This window comes from Chinchilla lanigera, unplaced genomic scaffold (genome assembly GCF_000276665.1).
Source record: "Chinchilla lanigera isolate Chin_1 unplaced genomic scaffold, ChiLan1.0 scaffold00132, whole genome shotgun sequence".
Classification (NCBI taxonomy): domain Eukaryota; kingdom Metazoa; phylum Chordata; class Mammalia; order Rodentia; family Chinchillidae; genus Chinchilla; species Chinchilla lanigera.
Genome location: NW_004955533.1, coordinates 1,304,675 through 1,326,938, shown reverse-complemented (window position 1 = coordinate 1,326,938; position 22,264 = coordinate 1,304,675). Strand labels below are relative to the sequence as shown.

Below are 22,264 nucleotides of genomic sequence, written 5' to 3'. Positions count from 1 at the left end.
AGTCCAGGCTGGACTCGAACTTGCAACAATCCTCCTGCCTCAGCCTCTTGAGCGCTGGGGTTACAGGCATGCACCACCACGCCCGGCAGCTAATAAAAATTAAAATAAGCTAACATGTACTATGTAAAGCATCCAGCCCAACAACTGTACATTATCCTCTTAAGTCTTTACAAATAACCTTGTGAGGAGGCAGACTTTGTCATCTCCAATTTACCAAAGTAAAAAATATGCTCACAAAGTACGTCCTAGCCAGGAACACAGAGCTCAGGTAAGAACCCAGGTGTTAACTCTAAGTACGAAATTTTACACTACACATGAGGTTTACTCACTCTGGCCATGTGGCCAGATCTAGCACATACTCTGGATGGCCAGCAAGCAAGTAACAATTTTTACATTTTTAAACAAAAAATAATCCCCAAAAGTAGTATTCTGTGGCATGTACATGTTAAATGAACTTCACCTTCTGGTCCATAAATCACTTCATTGGCACACTGCCACACCAATCATTTAGCATTTTATGCACAGCTGCAGGGGCCCATAGTTACTGCAGAGTCCCATAACTATGACAGAGATAATATGATACACAAACCTTAATGCACACTCATTCTTACATACCCATAGGGGCTGGTTCCAGGATCCCCCTCAGAAGGATTCTGCACTAGTCAGCTTTCTACCACTGTGAAAAAAAACCTGAGATAATCAACTTAAAGAGAGAAAAAGGTTTATTATGGTTACAGTTTCAGAGGTTTCAGTTCATGACCACTTGTCTCTCTTGTTCTGGGTCCATGGCACCACAGAACATTACAGCAGGAGCATGAGGCAGGCACCTGTTTTCACCTTGTGGCAGCCAGAAAGCAGAGAGAAAAAGGAAAGGCAGGTTCCCAATATTCCCGTCAACAGCACTCCCCCAGTGACCTAACTTCCTTACATAGACCCTACCTCCTAAACGTGCCACTGTCTCCTAAGATCAGCTGCAGCTGGGGACAAGGCCTTGAACACATGTGCCTTGGTGAAAATCCAAGATGCAGACACCAGAGTCCCTTAGGAAAAAAATGGCAGTGTTAGGACTGTGTCTAGATGTCTCCCCAAAGCCTCATGCAGTCACAGGTGGGGCTTTTTAGAGGTGGCTGGATCTAGAGTGTGCAACGCCGGGACTGAGTCACAGTGCAATGCTAGGATCAAGGGCACTAGGATTAAGGGTCTGAGTAACAAGAAAGAGGCTTGTCACTTGTCTTTTGCTTGCTTTTATTGTCTTCTGCCTGCCATGAACTGTTTCTCCTCTGTGATGCCCCTCTCCCATCCACCCTGCCTTGGAGCCACCTGATTATGGGCTGAAACCTCTACAAACTGAGCCAAAATAAATCTTCTTTCCTTTCACTTCGAGTGTTAGGTATTTTGTCCCAGCAACAAGAAAACTAACACACACAGTATTTTACATAACCAACACACATGTTCCTGTATACTCTAAACTATACCAATATACCTCATAACACATAATACCATATAAATCCTATGTAAATCACTGTTATCCTGATCTCCACATGTTCATTACAGACATCAGGTTTTTTTCAAACATTTTTGATCCACAGTTGGTTGAACCCATAAATGTAGAACACAGATACAGGGACCAACTATATTTACTACCAGGCACTTTATAGAACATTTGCTACCTTGTTCTACACCATGCTATAAATTTTACAAATAAGAAAAGAAAACAAAATTCAACAGTGCACTGAAACACAGACCATATAATTTCTTCTTCAGGATGAAAATCATCAGCAGTCACCAGGAAGCAGACAGGAAACAACATTAAACACATCTCGACTCGTCTCAGGAGCATAAATTAGAGCACTTTACAGCAGCAGCAGCAGGATGAGATCCCTGAAGGTCACGAAAACAACAACTGGAGTAATCAGCAGCACCACATCAAAGACACCACACATGTTCCCTTCAGGGCCTGCTCTGCTCTTCACATCTACAGGCTCAGCCTTCCAGACAGGGAAACAGAACACCACCTCCCAAATACACGGCAGATTAAGAAACGTGGGAGAAAGCTGAGGGTGTGCACTTGGTAGAGTAGGTTCTGAGCACGGCTCAATCCTCAGCAACAACAAACTCCAGGGAGAAAGGAAGCGAGGAGGCAGGCTGCCCTAAGGCTCCAGGCAACACCCTGCAATCAGCTGTGAGCAGGAGCAGGGGCCAGGTTCCAGTCTGAGGGCAGAGCTAAGACTGGATGAACTGACATTTTTGTCCACTTACAGCAGGGCAGTCTATACAGACTGCTCAAAGCAGTTTCTGCTCAAATCACTCTGTCCACGGGGGCCTAAGAGGAAGGGTAAGTGCCGAAGGAAAAACAGAGTATACTTACTGATTTCAAAGAGGACAAAATAACATCAAGCCAGAAAACTGAGGGTTAGACCCTAAACACTGCATTGTTACACTTTTCCTATTAATTCTCCTAACTTCAGTGTGCCCAAGCCCTACAAGGCTTTATTTTTACTGAAGACAGATTTTGTTTCATGTATGTGCACACATGCCTACCCACTGTCTCTGGAAAGATACTAACACTAGTAGTAACACCTCTGAGGAAGGAGGAAGAAAAACTGATGTCTAGAGAACAGGACTGAGAAGGAATTTACTCTGTACTAAAAAGAACTATAAATGTAATGTTACAACCCAAGAAGCAATATAAGTAATAATAATAATAAGCTGCAATTTTTTAAAGGTCTAATAATGTTGAATGAAAAGTAAGTATGTGAGGGCCAGGGATACAGCTCAGTGGCACAAGAGCCTGCCTGGCAAGCGAAAGGTCCTCAGTTTGATTCCCAGTACAAAAAAAAAAATTTTAAATAAAAAATAAAAACAAGTATGTGAGCGAGATGTGGTATGTGTACCTGTAGCCAACAGTGATGAAGCAGGTGGATCACTTGGGCCCAGGAGTTCATGTAAGCCTGGATAACATAGCAAGATCCCTTCTCATTTTAGAAAGAGGGGCTGATACAGACGATTTGGAATCACTCCTGCTGTAAGTCCTCTAATAAAAAAAGGAATTGCAGTCTCTCTGGCAGGCATGTGCCTTTACAGGCCGATTTACAGTGAGAGTGAGGCCATCACTCAGCCTAGGCTCTAAAAACTTCCAGGTGCCAGGCACCAAGCTCAGCATAGGTGATACAGGGTTAGGGAGTTCAGAGACAGACAAGACACAGATGTCTTCTGCTGCCATTAAACACCAACCACAATAACCACAGGCCTGTGAGCAGCACAGACATAGAGCCAGGCATGCATGTCACACACATTTTGTGTGTGCCACACATGCAACACATTTTAATTACCTCAGTAACATAAAATGCTGTGTCTTTCATTAATTTCAACATGAACCTTGTGCCAAGTTTAGCATATATAAATTGGGGTTAACAAATTCTGGTACCCGCATGTCAGATTCATGCGCTTTCTCATGATGATAAAAGGCAGCATGTATACTACTGAGGTACCTGAGGCTCGCTGAAAACCTCTGCTTACCACCTTACCCTGCGCTGCACCTGAGACAGTACAGACAGCCACCTACGTGCACCCTGGGATTTGCACGTCTCATCACTCACACCCAACTGCAAGGCTAGGCACCAAAATGCTCACCACATTTGCTGGGGGTGGGTGAGACTGAGGTGAAACTTGGAATAAGTAAAAATAACTCTGAGTCACTGAGCAGAATATATAGTAAGGAGATTCTTGACTGCAAATACTGCCAGAAATACTCTCCCCTGTATGTGTCAGAGCCTCCTACCTCTGGAAGGACTATTAATTACGAAGTCTTAGCAGCAGAAGCACATCAAACTTGGTGACAGTCCTACTCTGACTGACCGGCTGAAAAAGACTAATAATGACTTCTACAATCTAGCAAAACGGAATCAAGAATCCCCAAGGAAAAAAATAAATTTCTGGTGTGTTCAATATTGGCAGGGGTGGAGGCATCACTCAGAAACTAAAGAGCAAGCGGGACATGGAGAGGAAGCAGCAGCAGCAGCAGCAGCAGCACAACCACCAGTACCACCAGCACCACCTCAGAAGCACTTTTTCCATACAGAATCCAAAGGAACACAATCCAAATGAATTCTTGCAGAGACAGAATGATTTAATAATTCTGGTTAAACAGAGTTCTGTATCTGTTCCCTGGAGTAACAACAATTTGCCATATAACACAAGCATATGCATTTTGTACGCCGTATGTCTACAGAGCCTAGCTAATCTGAATTTTCTAATTTCCTATAGTAGTTTTACTCATCAGACAAACTGACATGATTTCCATGCAGTGTTTATGATTGTGAGTATTATAATACTATGAATCCACTCTACTTGAATTATAAAATTCTAACAAACTTTTTTAGTATCTCCAGAAATCATGTTGTTCTGTAATATATAAGATTAAAAGAAATTTTCAAGACCATCATTTAGTCTAGAGACACTAGCCCAGTATTAAACTGAGTTGGTAGCTAATCTGTGGACCGTTTGAACAAATCCTACAAGAACACAAAATCCAAAATCATGGGTCACCAGATTAATAAATACACACACACACACACACCTTTTTGTTACCATGGCGGCAGGTGATCTGTGATGGAGACATCTTTGCATCATTTTATAAGCAAGTTCTTGCTCATTGACATGAAAAATGAGCTGTTCTAATACAGACTCAAGAGCAATGTCAAAATGCTCAATATCTACTTCCCTTTTTGTTAAATCTGTAATAAACATAAATGTATATTTAGTCTTTGCCCTGGGTTCCCCACACAGAGTTCAAACATCCTTCATAATGTTTGCAGTCTGAGGACTGACCAAGAGAAAAAGTAAACAAGTCACGAGAGGGTAGAAACGTTCCGCCCCACCTCCCCACCTCCAAGGAGAAGCAGAGGACTGGAGACTGCATTATAAAAACTGATGAACACAAGGGAGTGTTGGGAGGGTGAGCACCAGCCGGGACACAGGAGCTCTGCAACCTCCCCCACCCCACAACTCGCCTGATCCATCCCTTGCATTTGTTTGTTCCTGATCTGTGGCCTTTAAAATAAACCAATACATGTGGCTTCCTGAATTCTGAGTCATTCTAGGCACTACTGAACCTGAGAAGAGCGTCCAGAGAACCCCAAACTTGCAATAGGTCAGGCAGGAGTGCAAGCTGGAAGACCACTTGTAGCTGGCATACGAAGTGGGGGCAGCCTTTATGGCACCAAGCCCTCAGCCTATGGAGCTGTGCTAACTTTGGGAATTGGTGTCAGAACTGGACTGAGGAAGTGCTCACTTTCGAATACTCCCTATTTGTGCAGAGTAGCTGCCCATCATGTCTGTGTTCCTCCCTCCCCCTTTCCCCACATTCAAATAAATTGTTTTCCTTTATTTAAAAAAAAAAAAGAAGAACTGGATGGAACTGCTGGACAGCCCTGCAAAACTAGTGTGGAAAAACAGCACAGATTTGGTGTTGGAGAAAAACACTGAGTTGGAAGTTATGTACTTGGAATAGAAGTTGTAATTAATATAGATGGCTAAGGGCCAGGGATATAGCTCAGGGGCATAAGTGCCTGCCTGGCAAATACAAGGTCCTGAGTTCAATTTCTGGTACAAAAAATAATAATAATAATACAGATGGCTGAGATTAATAAAAAAGAATGGTAGCAGAGAAATACAAGTATGTATACAAAGTAATGGACACTTCTATCAAGACAGTGATGTTAGTGTTAAATAAAAATATCTGTTTATGCCAGAACATGAAAATTCACTATTCCTGCAAAAAAATGTGTTAAAACAGAGCTCACCAATTAAAAAAATGTATAACCCAAAAAAAAGAAAAAAGTATAACCCCTTTTACTTCCAGATGTAGCTTCCTCTCTGTGACTGCAGCCAACCAGAACTAAAGAAGCCACGGCACTGCCTGCGCTCTTGCTGGGCAGCCTCCACAGGCAACTTTCTGATACAACTTCCCAGGATCAGACTAGTCTTACACAACACAGACTCCCACACCATGAAATTCGTAACTCCACACTCACAAGCAGGAGGACAAAAAAGAAGTTAACCTTTCCCAAATGAACTCTGTACAGGTATAACGCTTCTTAAACACGCAGTGGCTCCCCAGATGGGGATGGTTACCCTGGAGGCCACACTGCCGTGCTACTCGAACCCCCGTGGTGGGGGCTCACTAGCATGACTTCCAACAGGAGGGCCTCCACTCGTGTCTGTTCTGGAACTGTGATCACTGAGCCACAGCCTTCAGCCTCAGCATCTGCATCCTTCCAACACTTACTCTACGGCCTCTGGTATAAGCTGAAGAATGAACAGGAAAAACCTCAGGGGCTCAGAGGAATTCCCATCCTTTAGGGAAAGGACTCACGAAGGAGGGCAGAAGTTCCAGTAGAAGCTAACACCACTTCTTCAAGCTGATCCCAGAGCACACTAACAGAAGCAGGGTACGGTTTCCAAAAAGCTCTCAAGATCCAAAACAGTAACGATTACTGAAGACAATAAACTTACAAGGGAGGTCTACTGGTGGTTGTTTGGGAACATCGTTGGTTTCTTGGTTTGTTTGGTTTTTTTTGAGACATGGTCTAGCTTTGTGGTTCAGGCCAGGCACCATACCCAGCTCATCGTTTGTTTTCAATGTTCTATTTTCTAGTGAGTCCATGAAGTGATGTTAGTGTTAAGCAGAAATATCTGTTTATGCCAAAACATGAAAATTCACTATTCCTGCAAAAAAATGTGTTAAAACTAACAGAGCTCATTTCCTTTTCTTTTTGGCCTCTCTCAATGCCGTACACCGGGGCTATGTAACTGAAATGACACTCTGAAAGGAAGCATCAGCAATGTGACCTGTCCCATGTCACAAAGGCAAATTCCAGGTCTCACCCCAAACCTCCTGTACAAATCTCTGAGAGAAGCCAGTCACTATGGTGATCAAGCCTTCCATGGGATCTTGATGTGCCCTGATGTTTGAAGCCCCTTGGGACTCAGGATTTAATTCTTGGAGCTCCCCATGCTAGGATACTGGCCACTTTTACTCACATTCACTTCCCCTCCAGGGTAGTAGCTTTTAAATTTCAATGTGCAATATCACCAGGAATGTGCACCCCTGCATTAGCACCTACCTCTCCCAGGATGCAAGTACAGTGCAAGTGGGCACTCTCAGGAACACACATGGCTCTGGTCTGGCCCAAGCTCCTCCCTGCCCCACCTCTGCTCCATGCATCCTCCACTGCAGGCCTGGTACCCACCTCATCCCAACACCTCACACCTCACACTGTCCTTCAAGGCCAGGTCCATGCTCACCTCCTGAAGACGACACAAACCCCAGAACGCACACTGCTCCCCTAGAACTCCTCCAACCTGTTACGTGTAATGTCACAAGGGTTCCGCTATCCTGTTACACACTCATATACGGAATGTTTATTTTTACCATAATAATCGTGAGGTTTTTAGGTCATATTTAATTTTTTTCACAACATTGAAAGAAAAACTGTAAAATTAGCGGGAAAATTGTCAATCAGAACAAGATATGAGGTCATTAATGTTCCCAAAATATCCAAAATTTGCTCTGTGCTTTTAAAGCTGAAACACATAATTGAGTATTGACTACACCTACACACACACAAACACACAACCAATCACCACAATTAAATACAATATGAAGTTAGGAAAATAGTGAAAGTAAGTCATAGAACTGTAAGAAAGGCAATCATATTGTCAATTTGCAGACTAACAGAGCAACAAAATTTTTTCAACAGGCCTGGTTTCACTATAGCTCTACCCCTTGTTATTTGAGCAAATTTAATGACAGAGTCCACAGTCCATGGTATTAGAAGAAATAATGACAAAGTATTTTCAAGAAAAGATAAATCAGACAGCGAAGTGTTTACTAATATTTGTATTATCTACATAGACTGAAAAGATTTACTATAAATGAAATAGTTCATGATACTTAAATTGCTCATAAAAGACCAACTTCAGACAATAATGAGAAATAAGTTCAGTACATCTCAGTTACTTCCTAACTGCCTGATCCCTCCATGCCTCGCATACCACTGGAGATGAAACTCAAGGTCCAATGCCACCAGGCAAGCAGTCTACCAATAAGCGCTACCTTCAGCTTTCTTTTAAGACCTATTCTTTCCTGTATTTCTCCTCAGAAGCATAAATACCAACAATTCAGAATAAGATGTTAATACAAAACATTAATTTGAAAAAGTAAAAGACAGGGCCAGGCATGGTGGTACACACCTATAAACCCAGCACTCTCTGAGGAGGCTAAGGAGGGAGAACCGAAAGTTACAGCATACCCCGCACAACTTACCAAGACCCTGTCTCAAAGTGACTGTGAATTTAGAAAGGTCTAGGAAGGGGCTGGGGCTGAGCTAAATAGCTCAGCGGCAAACAGCCTGCCTGGCAAGCACAAAGTCGTGAGTTCGACTGCCGGAACTGGAAGAAAAACAAAAGAACAAAAAAACAGACAAAAAAATGGTCTAGGAAGCCAGCCAAGGTGGCACACGCCTATAATCCTAGTACTCAGGAGGCTGCGGCAGGAGGATCACTGTGAGTGTAAAGCCAGCCTGAACTAGAGAGTGAGACTCTGTCTCAAAAACAAACAAAAAATTATCAATAGTAGAGAAAAAGCGTACCAGCGGTTGCCTCTGGACAGCAGGTCTAGCAAAGGACTAGGAAGAGGCTGAGGGACTTTTTGGGCAAGAGTAGTGCTGATAAAGGTTTAAGTTACAAAGGTTACCTTTGTCAAAACTTACAGAATATTAACTAAAATATATGCATTCTGTTTGAGCATGTGGTGGCACACATCTACAGACCCAGCTACTCAGGAGGAAGAGTAGGATTCTTGAGCCTAGAAGGCCTTGTCTCCCAAAAACAGCATATACATATACATATATGTGTATATTTGTGTATATACAGATATATGTGCACATTTCATTATGCATAAATTTTGTGTGGAAGACAGAAAAACTAACATCAAACTCAAATTAACAATATGCATGAACTGTCTAAGGAAGCCAGGTGAAACACCTCAATGGGTGAGCGCAGAAAGCTGTCCAACCTTCTACATATACTGGTGGCAGGACCTAAGGAAGAATGTGCCAACACTCACTCCAAGTATCTTTCATCACCCTGTGTGTATGTGGACACTTTCACATGAACATCAAAACGAACAGCTAACTTTGTTAAATGTTAAAACTGAAAAGATATACTAATGCTTTTAGCCATGTAGTTTCAAGGGGACACTACTCCAATTCATTCCACAAAGAAAAAAAAAGACTTTTTAGCAGCTTTATCCATCTTAATAACTTTCAAGCACTGGGACCAACAAACTTAGCAGTGAGTGTCAACTGAGGGTTTCAAATTCAACAAGCTTGGAATGAGCACAGTCATCTGTTTCATTCGACATTTTCAATGGTGAATTTGATCTGCAGCCCAAGTCAAGAACAACTGAATGATATAGTGTGTTGCTGAGACTTCATAAGAGGCCCGGACAGGACTGTTCATTGATATTTCCTTGCAAGCCAAAGGCTTCCAAAGTCTTTTATGCACTCTCAAGTGAGAGTTGTAGAGGAACTTTCAAGAAAAATTTCCACTAAATCTTACAATAATCGATATTTATAGCTAGTCAAGGTAAGATCTATTTTAAAACCTAAACAAGGAAATATTAACAACTTCCTATAGGCTGCAAAGTAAATACCAGAAGAGACCAACAGAAGTGCAGGGACGGAGTTCTGCAAAGATGCCCTCAGTTCACATAAACAATGAAATTCAGGCAGCCTGAAACATTAACTAGGATTTTACACAACAATCACCAAAGTAAAAAGACTTCAAAAAAGTTATGTATAGTCAAATGCTCCTTCTCCTACAGCAGATTACACAACTTTTTAAAAATGCAATTACTAGTGATCTTTTAAAAACAGGAAACACTAGTTAAAGGTGCTTACCTTTTCTAGGAGGAAATTCTCCATTCTGGCTTAATTCTGACCCAGTATATATAATTTCTCCATCTTTTACCATTTCGTTCCACAGACCACAGAGCCCATCTCTCGTGAATGCAAGCTGGCAATAATAAACAAGACAAATTTACAAAGTGCTCACATTTATATGGCAATTCTTAAAAAAAGATATGGGGGGAGTCCTCATCTACTCATTTTATTCACTTATTCAGCAATAAATCAATGATTTAAAATTTAACAATTTATTCAAAAATAAATATTGAAAATCATTCAATAAATATGAGGTAGAGAATAGTGTATTTGTTATACTATACTATTTTTTGTGTAAGAGATTAGAAAAAAGAGACACACATGCACAAGCTCTGAAAACATAAACTAAAAATGGGTAACAATAACTACCTATGGGGGGACATGGAGGGGACAGAGGAAGGCAGTAGGAAACCAATGAAAGCAGCACTGTTGAGTGTATCTTAGATAGCTTTACTTTTTTTTGAAACAGGGCCTCACTATGTAGTTAGGCTGGCCTTGAACTCACGAGGCTGGCCTCAAATTACCATCAATCCTCCTGCCTCAGCCTCCCCAGTGCTAGGATTACAGGACTGCACTTATTTACTTCTAAAACATGTTTCCATCTTCAAATATTAAAGTTACTTCACAAAAAAAAGCAAAGCCTAAAACAGCAACAAGCAAATTAAGCAATAGTGGAATATATTCTAAAGGAAAAAATACTAAACTTTCTTCATTGGTTTATTACACTAATAATGATGTTATAATTTTAAATATATCTCATGAATGTTCTATGGTAAAGTACCATTAACATAAAATACATGTATGTTAACTCTAAATGCTACAAGAAGCTAAGCTTTCAAGCGTAGAAGAGATAAAAACCAAAGAGATTTTTTAAAAACAATTTAGACTGGAAATCCTATGAACTTTACTTTTTAATACATTTGCTTGTTCTGTCTTTGTAAAGGATGTACAATCAACTGCACTCTAGCAGCAAGGAGTATACTCAGCACCTAGATACTGGTCTCTAAGCACCATTTCCAAATGAAACAAACCAGGGCTCCCGCGGGAAAAAGGGCTGATTCAAAACCCAGAGCAGACAAGCTGAGCCTAGAATATCTTGTTTTCTTTATTTAAAAAAAAATGGCTAATGGGACTCTTGACCAAACTTATGTCCTAATTTTGTATCAGTGCATGTTTGCAGCACATGATTACGTCCCTCATGGGGAGTTGGTGCACGAATACATAACACATTTAATTCTTTTATGTCCCCTTCTCCACCTTTGCCCTTCCCTCTCCCTCCATCTCATGGTCCCCTTCCCTTCTGCACATCCTGGTCAAATTTACAACAGTTCTGAGCACCAAAATCTGTAACAAATGTGATGGACAAAAGTAAGTTATACTGCATGAGTTCATGACAAAGAAAAAGCAAAACAGCCCTGGCCTGTTAGCACGTGTGAGTGAAGAAAGGCCTCTCAGAGCTAGCGATCAGTGGAGCAGGAAAAGGGAGTGTTAGAGTACCCAGAGGAGCCGGGAGTGGTGGCACACACCTGTAACCCCAGCACTGGGAAGGCTGAGGCAGGAGGAGGACCACAAGTTCAAGGCCAGCCTGGGCTACACAGTAGGTTCAAGGCCAGCCTAGACTACATAGTGAGATCCTGTCTCAACAACAACAACAACAAAAAAAAAAAGAGAAGGGATCCATTCTGAAAACTCCAGGAGCAAGCGAAGCCATCTTCTGTAACACAAAATCTCAAGTGAAAAAAGACACATCTGTTTACTCATCCAGTGGAAAGCTAGGGCCTTTTCTTAGGGTACAAGCCTGCTAGCTCCTTCCCCATCATCACTCTGGCAGCACAATGTGGTGAAGCAACCACTATCCCATCTTTAAAAGGGCACAAGCAATGAGCGCAATCATGATGTATTGCAAACATGTACTAACAAAAAAATTTTTAAGGGCCGGGCATGAAGCTCAGTGGCACAAGCCCCTGCCCAACAAGCGCCTGCCCGGCAAGCACAACGTCCTGAGTTCGATTCCCGATACCAAAAAAAAAGAAAAAAGTTTTTAATATTTTTAATGAAGCAAGAATTGAAGGGCATTTCATGCCCAATCTCAGTTCCAGACATCTTCTAATGTAAGCTCATTCTCTAACCCTAATCTGTACAAGTAAATCTCCGGGATTTCTTTTCTTTTTTGAGGTGACCCTATGTTGCTCAGGCTGGCCTCAAACTCTCGATCTGCCTTCCTCAGCCTTGCCAATAGCCAGGATTAAAGAGCCAATGGGCCTGGCTGTGCAAGTAAACCTTTAGCAGCCACTTTTGTTCAGTTATTTATGGCGGACAGAACAGTAAAAGGCTAGAAGGGTGCCCAGCAGTCTAGCCCTCTGGGATACACACACCCATCCAGAGTAACTCCCCCGCCCCAAGTGTGGAAGGGACCTGTAAACAGAATGAACTGTCATACCCACGACCACACGTTGCTGGACCTACGACAAGGCAAAAGGACTGCACAAAGATAATTACGGTTCTGAGTCAGGTGCTTCTCATTAATCAAAAGGAAGATTATCGTGGGGCCAGAAAAAAGCAAGTGGCTAGGATGCTGGTGGAGGCAGCAGCCTGTAAGAGCACAGGACTTCAGACCTCCAACCACAAAGAACCCAACTAGCCGGGCGTGGTGGCGCACGCCTATAATCCTAAAACTCAAGGAGGTTGAGGCAGAAGGATCATTGTGAGTTCGAGGCCATCTTGGGCTACAAAGTGAGTTCAAGACCAGCCTGAACTGCACAGTGAGACCCTGTCTCAAAAAGACCAAAAAAAACAAAAAAGCAGAGCTAAAAAAAAGAACCCAACTCTGCCAGCAAGGATCCTGAGCCCCAGGTGAGGACACCAACTACCACAGCCGGCTGAGCTAAGCCATGGCCAGACTCCTGGCCATGGAAACTATTAAAAGTATGTTTGCTGTTTCAAGCTGCTAGGTTTAAGATTAGTAACTTGTTATGCAGCAGTACAAAACCAGTTCTCAGCCAACTCAGTTTCCACAAAGCAACAGCTTTCTCTGAGCACTTTTTTTTTTTTTTCCCCCTCTTAGCACTCTTATTCTACCTGTTCACATTGCTAACAAGAAAGCTTGAAACCAAAACATATGACTCTCGGTAAAAGTACCAACTGGTTAGAGAGGTAAAAAGTGAGACTTTTTCCTAAAAAAGTGAACTGTAGTCACTGAGGCCCTGAAGTTTGAAGGAATGGAGTGGGAACAGTCCAGGCAAGAGCAAAGAGAGGCCACTGGCAGGTGGTGATGCACGCTTATAATCCCAGCACTCAGGGGGCTGAGACAGGATTGCTGCAAGTTCAAAGCCAACCTGGGTCACATAATGAGTTCAAGACCAGCCTAAACTAGAGAGAGAGAGAGACCCTGTCTCAAAAAAAAAGAAAGAAGCAAGAGAGAGCGAGAAAGAGAGTGAGAGAGCAAGGAAGGAAGGAGGGAGGGAGGGAAGAAGGGAAGAAGGAAGGAAGGAAGGAAGGAAGGAAGGAAGGAAGGAAGGAAGGAAGGAAAAGCTACCAGTAGGGTTCAGTCCACTCTCCACTAAATTGTCAAGAACAGTAGAGGCACACAGTGGCCTGGCCTCATCATGCCGTGCTCCAGGAATTACATGCTACCTTCAGAACTCAAGAGAATCCATGATATATGCCTTCAAGTGCAAGACTGATTATCACGCACAGGTACAACTTCCCTATGATGAATGTGATCATTATGTAGACCTAAAATGTACCCATAAATTAAAAATAAAAAAGCAGTCTGGCCCACCCAGAAACAGCAAATATCCATCCAGATCTCAGCAGAACACTCAGGGCCACTGACTGAAATCTGGGAGTCATGACAAATGGGTTGCAGATGACGGTCTGGAGGAGACGCCAACACCCCTGGAGGCTGGGGGAGCACAATCCTCCGCCCCCACTGCACTCTGCGCCTGCCTCGCACTGACTGGTCTCCACACATCAGTGTTCTGGAAGGTGGTCTAGGTAGAGAAACACTGGGACTCAGAAGAGCTACTAATTCAAAAAAGAGAGACTGAAAGGCAAAAATGAAACATTTAAAGTCTTCTAAAGACTAAGTCAAGGAGGAACCCCAGTTCGTAAAGAAACAAGAACGATTACTACAGTCCATTCTTTTATCACCCGGGTTGTGCAGGGAGGGAAGAGGAAAGGGAAAAGCTGTATGGGCTACAAGGAATCCTTTTTTGGAAAGCAGAGACTGGATATCTGCAGGTACATACACTACTGAGACGTCCTAGGAACTAATGACCCAAAGACGGAAATGAGGTGTGAACTCAAGAGAACAACTCAACTACACAGTCAGGCCTCACACTGAGCTTATGGTAGAGAAGAGTACTGCATTAGTAGTGAGAATAAATTAGCCCAAGAGTAAAGGCTGTGTGAATGAGCCCTAATAAACCTTAAGATCAAGCCTTTTTTTTTTGGTGAATCAAACTCAGGCCCTTGCACTTGCCAAGCAGGTGCTGTGCCACTGAGCTATATCCTCAGCCCAAGATCAGTCTTTGAAAAGATCAAACTAATTCCAAGTAGTTTACATGCATACCAGAACAAAGCTAATGCTTTAAAAACAACCAAACACAAGCATGGGGTTAAAGCACAGTGACAGAGCTTGCCTAGCATGCAAGAGGCCCTGGGTTCAATCTCCAGCACCATAATAACAATAAAAATAATAAATCCAGCGTAAGATAACATAATATTATAATTTCCATCACTTGACCAAATATTAACACACACACAAACATGTCCCATGGACAGAGATATTGATTAATAGAAATTATAGAATCTATCAGAAATAAATCCAGAAGTGACAGAGGTGATAGAATTTGCACATAACATTAAAATCCCTATTAATATAATTTCTATGCTCACAGAGAAGAAACATGAATCTACCAAGCAGTAAAATAGGATATAACAAGGCCCCAAGTGAGCCTGAAAAAATGAAAAATACTAGTGAAAACTCTAATAGATGGGATTAACAGATGAGACACTGAAGAACAGCTACGCCACAGCCTACAATGTCTAAGCACACAGCTATAGTATTATGTCCTATGCTCTCCTACCCCTTAAACACACTAAGATTTACCTACAACTGTAGCTTTCATGACCACCACCAGTCCTACGTGGACTGACAGCCACTCAGTTGTCTAAAGATCTTTCTCTACTCAACTATTCAAAAAGGACTTACACAATCAGTATTTCCTATGGTACTGTTCACTGACACGTGTTCTTTTCACCTGAAAAGTCAGTTTTGCTGGAACACAAAACCCTTGGCTCGCATCTTCTTCTCTTGGTTGCCTTAAATGTCACTCAGTTTTCTCCTGCAGACTTTGTTGTAAAATTCTGATGGTAGACTCACTTCCTTTCTTTTATAACTATTTTGTCTTTTTTAAGTAACAAAATTAAAAGTTAAAAAGACTAGCAAAATTTATAAAGTTTAATCTAAAAATATATGGAAGATACAAAACAATGAATAAAAGTGAGCAAACTATCTGACAAACATGAAAGTCATTACAAGAAGTCATTATAGCCAGATGTGGTGGCACACACCTATAATCCCAGCACTCAGGAGGCTGAGGCAGGAGGATTGCTGAGTTCAACCCTAGGATATATAGGGAGTTCAAGGACAGCCTGAATTACAGAGTGAGACCCTATCTCAAAAAAACACCCCCCAAAAAGTCATTATAAACTATTCTACTCTAATTTGAAAATTTGGAAGTATCTGCTAGATAAAGATTTTGAACTAAGTCTTGAAAAAGTTACAGCACAAATGACAAAGCACAAAAGAAACTAAACTGCAGAAAAGAACAGCTAGCGCCTTCCTCTGGACACCCCAGTTCTGCATATGCCCCGGTTACTATACAGGTGTGTCACCATTCTTATCTTCCACTAACCCATGAGTTAGCATCCTCTCAAGTGCAGAGCCCGCCACGTTCACTTAACTGCAGCCCGGCCTTGTGCTTCCATTGCAAGTATGACTAGAAGCAGAAACAGCCCTGCAGCACTCGCTGGGTCACAGCACTTCCCCGGCTGGCCAGCTCTCCGCACCTCAAGGGCACCGCATTACCCTGTCCATCCATCTCCCCAACCGATGGTGGGCACATTCGGAGCAGGCTCTATTTTTCATCTTGATCTCCCTGGTACTCAGCACACTGACATGGCACATTTTCAAGAGCTGTTTGTGTAAATCAATTGCTAAATGATGGTCTTCAAAACTATTTTTTTACGGGTCTGGGGATTTAGCTCAGCGGCACAGCGCCTGCCAGGCAAGCGCAAGGTCGTGAGTTCAATCCCCAGTACCGGAAAAAACAGACAAACAAACAAACAAAAAAAACCAAACTATTTTTTACACTACTAGCTGTGCTTGGTGCTGTATTCCTGTAATCCCAGCACTCGGGAGGCTGAGGCAGGAGGATCATTGGGAGTTCGAGAGCGGCCTGGGCTACAAAGTGAGCTCAAGGCCAGCCTGAACTGCAAAGCGAGACCTTGTCTCAAAAAAGACCAAATAACGAAACAAAACAAAACAAAATGACTGTATGTATGCATGTATGTGTAATTCCTGACATTCGGGCAACTCATTTGGGACCCCTCCTGTCTCTCAGGAGCTATTCCTGTTCTCCCTTTCTCCATTCCTATTCCCCATTCCTTTTCTCCAATAAATTTTCCTACTCTTAAAAAAAAAATTCCGGACATACCTGCGATACTCAAATAGTCCTGATCATGCTAACATGAAATGATAATTACAATTAGTATTTCACATACAAAAAAGAAAAACCTACCTAATACCACTTCAATAAATGAAAACAGGGAATATGATATGCATGCATATTCACTTTAAAAACTTCAAAACACAAACACGGAAACTGTAAAGGAAAAGCACATTATACAGAAGGATTATCTGCACTCAGAATTATTATTTTACTATAAGGGGACACTTGAAAACTATTAAAGTTATATAATTCTAAATTGAAAAAACATCATTATTTTACCATAATTTAGTTTTAGCATTCTATTTAAACTTTACAGCTAATGAGAATTGGGCGTGGTAGTGTAATCCTATAATCTCAGCACTCAGGAGGCTGAGGCAGGAGAACTGGTTTGAGTTTGAGGCCAGCTGGGCTACATAGCGAATTCAAGGCCAGTCTGAACTGCATAGCAAAATCCTGTCTCAAAAAAGACAAAGATCAAAAAAAGTTGTAGATAAGATAGAAGTTTACAAAACTATAATTGCTTTCTTATCACTCCCATCCCATTCTCTACCAAAGGTTGACACTGAAAAGGGCTTCAGTTGGACAGATATAATTACTACTGGAAAAGCACAGTGAGAAATTCCATCTTTTGGATTTCTTCCTTAAACTAAAACAGTAGAGTCAAGTTTCCATTTGAAGAATTCATTAATATCAGCAAAGGAACATCCAAATTAGCGATGCTAGATAAAGCCTTGAATTAACCTGAAAAATGTCATATACAAGAATACAAGGGCTAGGGTATAGCTCAGCACGGTAGCACCTGCCTAGTAAGTGCTGAGTTCAATTTTCTGTACCAAAAAAAAAAAAAAAAAAACCAACTATTTTATCATGGAATTTTGTAAACAAAAATTTTTCCATTCAGGAAGCTATATTTGGGCATTAAAGAGCACTTCTTAAAAATCTAATCCTACAATCACCAAATAAGTTACTTACGTTTACTACATTTTTATTTTCACGTGTCATCAGTCAACTAGATTCTCAGTCAAAACCCCAAGAATGAACTTCCATTTATGCTTACACTTTTTAATCTAACAATACTGGATTGGGGATATAGCTCAGCAGCACAAGCTCCTGCCTGGCAAGCACAAGGTCCTGAGTTCAATTCCTAGTCCCAAAAAAATTTTAAAAATAAATAAATAAATAAATAAAAAATAAAGTAACAATATTTACATTGACTAGATTTTAAATTTACATTCAATAAAAAGTTTGCTTTCTATTGTACTTGAAATTGAACCTAGGACCTGCATATTGCACCCAGTCCTTTTTTTATTTTTTTATTCTGAGACTTGGATAGGGTCTTTTTTTTTTTTTTTGGCACTGGGGATTGAACTCAGGACCTTGCCCTTGGCAGGCAGGCGCTTATGCCGCTGAGCTATATCCCTGGCCTGAGATAAGGTCTTAAACCTTAACTAAACTAAACTGCCAGGCCTAGGTTTAAACATTTAATTCTCCTGCCTCAGACGCCCAGAATGCTGAAATTACAGAATGCACCTCCATGCCCTTTTACAGATTTTTTTTTTGGGGGGGCGGGGGGCGGTGCTAGGGATCAAACCCAGGGCCTTGGGCTGGGAATATAGCTCAGCGGCACAAGTGCCTGCCTGGCAAGTGTAAAGTCCTGAGTTCAATTCCAGTACCAAAAACAGAAAAGGAAAAAAAAAACCCAGGGCCTTGTGCATGTAAGGTAAGAACTCTACCACTGAGCCACATCCCCAGCTCTACTAGGCCCTCCTTAAATGTTCACTTTTATGCTTAATCATTTTAAACTGAATGTTAGAAAAATAAGTGGACTTGAGTTTAATTACTGATACACTCAGTAATTTTTATGGAACTCACTGAAACTATGCCAAGTGAACAGAGCTACTCTCAAAAGCCACATACCATATGATAATCTTGAAATAACAAAATTATACAGATGGAAAACAGATCAGTGGTTGCCAGGGGTTAGGGACTGTGGCAGATGGAGAATGGGTGTGACTACAGAGAGGTAGCACCAGGGAGATTATTCTGGCGATGAAACAGTTTTGTATTCAATTGTGGTGGTGGCTACCTGAGCAGACACGTGACAGAATGGCACAGAACTCCATGTACAGACTGTACCAATGACAATTCACTAGTTTTGACACTGTAACCATAGTTACATAACATGTAACCACTTGGGAAGTCTTCTTAAGGATACAAAGTGACCTTTCTACTTTCTTTACAACTTCTGAATCTATTATCATTTCAAATAAAGTTTTTTTAAAAGTTGCTTCATGCATATCTAATTTCATGTGCTACTTCACAGGACCCAAAAATAGAAACTATAGGAAATTCACAGTGTAGCTGATGCAAGAAAGAACAGAATAATTATTTCCATTCTGGACCCATACTCAAATATATGCCCTCAACCTTGCATCAAGATTGACAAATAAGCTGGGTATGGTGGCATAATCCTAGCACTCAAGAGGCTGAAGCAGGAGGATCACTGTGAGTTTGAGGTTACCTGGGGATACACAGTGAGTTAAAGGCCAGCCTACACTGCATAGTGAGACCCTGTCTCAAAAAAAAAAAACAAAAAAAAAAACAAACGGCAAATAAACATGCCAATGTTTAAAAAAAAATAAAAAGCTTTAGGGAATCACATGCTTTTTTTTCCTTTCCATAACGGGAATTGAACCTACGAAGCACTAAACTACATCCCATCCTTCTTATTTTTGAGATTCACTAAGTTTCCCAAACTGAACTCAAATTTACAGTCCTCCTGCCTAAACCTCCCGAGTAGCTGTGATTAAAACATGCCCATAATGTACTGTTTTTTTATTGTTCCTATGTTCCTTTTTGGTTCACTGAAAAATCCCCAGTCATGTGAAGTAGAACTTTACAAAAAATAGTGACGTGGCTAGCACTCTGAGCTCTTTTACTGCCTTTACAAGAGAATAGTGAAGGAAGCCAGGTGTGGTGGTACACACCTGTAATGCCTGCACTCGGAGGCTGAGGTAGGAGGATCACAGCAGCCTAAACAATATAGCGAGTTCAAGACCAGTCTGAGCTACAAAGCAAGACCTTGTCTCAAAACAAACAAACAAACCAAAAATAGAGCTAGTTTGGTGCATCTTAACATCTATAGTCAAGAACTTATCACAGAAGATATAGCTCAGCAGCACAGGTGCCCGCCTGGCAAGCACAAGGTCCTTAGTTCAATTCCCGGTACCAAAAAAAAAAAAAAAATGCTGGGGAGATAGCCCAGTGGTGCAAGCGCCTGCCTGACAAGCACAAGGTCCTGAGTTTGATCCCCAGTACCAAAAAAAAAAAAAAAAAGAAGTTATGGAACAGTGTTCTTTATAATACAAACACATTGAAAACTTTCACTTTCCCAAAACTTTTCCTTTCTTTGAATCTTGAGCATTTTAAACAAAAATACCTTGTTGAACATAGAGATGCTAGGGGCCAGGAAGGTAGCTCAGCGGTGCCGCACAGTGCCTGCCTGGCAATTAATTGTGAGACCCTGAGTTCGATTCCCAGTACAAAAAAGAAAACAGAGTGGCTAAATCCTATGAAATATTTTTCTACACATACATGTCTTTCCCACATATTATTCATTAACCAGATGTCAATTCTGTTTCCAATACAAAAGCCCCAAGTAGGATCCCCAACTCCAGGTAGAAGAGCCAACCCTAACAAGATAGTGTCAGCACAAGCTTTTCATCCACAATGTGCGTCTGCTAGAAGAACCTCGAAAAGTGAAACTATGTCTGATTCCCTAGGATAAAACAATTGCCATTCCTCACATTTAATAAGCAATACTGGAGAAATTATATAAAACAAAAGCTCAACAATCACTTTTTCTGCACTAAATAACTACAATACCAGTAGCACATTTCTCCTGATGTACCGTCCAAAACCTAATCTCTACACTTATTTCTGGGTGGTATTTGGAGGACTTGTGGGTAATGTTCAAAATGTCCAAGAAGGGCCAAACGCTGTGTAAGACACTGGACTCATAACTACTACCCTACCTCGTGACCCAGTCCTGTGCAGTCTCACCTATACCATTACCACTAAAAACAATCCCATCTTCCACAACATAGTTGTAAAAACTTTGCTCTCATCGCTACTGACACTCAATGTCTGTTTAAAAGAAACAACTAGGAAGAGGTAGTAACGCTTCACTTCAAATATCTAGAATCAGCTACTGCTTACAGACCATATGACTCCTGATAAAGCCATAACGCATGTAACACTAATACAGCAGTTAGATTACCTAACAGATACTTATAATGATTAACCTGGAGGAAGAGAAAACAACACATATACTACAAAATATTTCAGACACTTCTTTTTGCTGGGGATAAAGTCAAATTCTGAAAGATGTTTTTCCAAACCATTCACAAAACTAGTTTAGGAGTAAAGACTCACCTACTGAAACATTACTGTTATTATGTACTTGATGATTTCCAGGCAAGGTTGCAATTGTATCACTAAATCAAACATTAGAGCCTAAGGCCAACGCTCTGTTTGCTCATGTCCCTAATGTGAACATCTGAGCACTCCTTTTAATAGGCCTGTCATAAATATACAGCAAACAGCTCGACTGAATTACAGTTAACTCTTGTCTCTCCAAAAACACAGACACAGATCCCTTAAAGTGAGTTTCTGCAGGCAGTTAATCTCACTGCACTATTCCCCACACGGGTAACCGAACACCTCAAAAACCACCTAGGACAGGGAACAGCGACCAAGACGTGGTTAAGAATGGCAGAGATGTACCCAGTAATAACAATGGGAACAAATTCCACACGGCAAGGTCTGAAGTTTCTTGCACCCACGAGAACGGCAATGAAAACGCTGCCGCACACAACCTACAGGAACTGCCATAAACGTTTCAGGACACAGGAAATAAACCTGCTTCTCCACCAGACAAGATCCAAGGCCCCTACGCAGCCCCCGCAAAGCCTCGCCTGGAAACTTGAAGGGCGGGGCAGCTACACCCCAAGCGAGAAGCACGACAGCTCCCACCTGTATGTCCGTCTTCAGCCATTTGGAGTCAAGTCGCGCCTGGGCTCCCAGACAGAAGGATTCGGACGGCATCCTCCCGCGGGCTCCTCCCGGCTGTCAGGCCTGCAGGCGACACCGCACCGCGTAAGACCCCCAAGCTCCCCGAGCACCCACAAAGCGCCTCCCGCGACGTGTACCGCGGCACAGGGACGGGGCGGGGGCGGGCAGGCGGGCGAGGGGAGCACGGGGCGCGAGCGGCGGAGAAGGGAAAGCGCGCACCCAGCACGGGGGGTCGCAGGGCTCCGCAACGCGAGGGCGAGACCCGAGGACGGGCGGCGCGGCCCCTCCCGCCACCCGTAGACGCGCGCACACCCGCACGCCGACCACCGAGGACGAGCGCGGTCAGCGCGCACCCGCCGCGGGAGCGCGCGTCAGCGCAAGGGCCGCGGGGCGAGTGGAACGAAAGTCAGGCTGCAGAGACACCCACCCCAAACGCCGCTCGAAGGA

At 42.2% G+C, this 22,264-nt stretch overlaps 1 protein-coding gene across 6 annotated transcripts in view; it reads right to left on the bottom strand.

Moving 5' to 3' along the window:
- Positions 1-22,264, bottom strand: part of Herc2 (HECT and RLD domain containing E3 ubiquitin protein ligase 2) — a 184,367-nt gene extending 162,103 nt beyond the window's left edge. For 4 of the 6 annotated variants that reach the window (XM_013507678.1, XM_005410402.2, XM_013507680.1 and 1 more), the window contains exons 1-3: positions 22,245-22,264; positions 21,779-21,880; positions 9,966-10,080 (exon numbers count right to left, since the gene is read on the bottom strand). In XM_013507678.1, the coding sequence (XP_013363132.1) occupies positions 9,966-10,080; positions 21,779-21,850 (187 nt within the window). In that variant the 5' untranslated portion in view covers positions 21,851-21,880; positions 22,245-22,264. Of the gene's footprint in view, positions 1-615; positions 635-9,965; positions 10,081-21,778; positions 21,881-22,036; positions 22,054-22,244 lie in introns of those variants that run through there. The other 2 variants (XM_013507679.1, XM_013507682.1) reach the window with 2 other exon arrangements.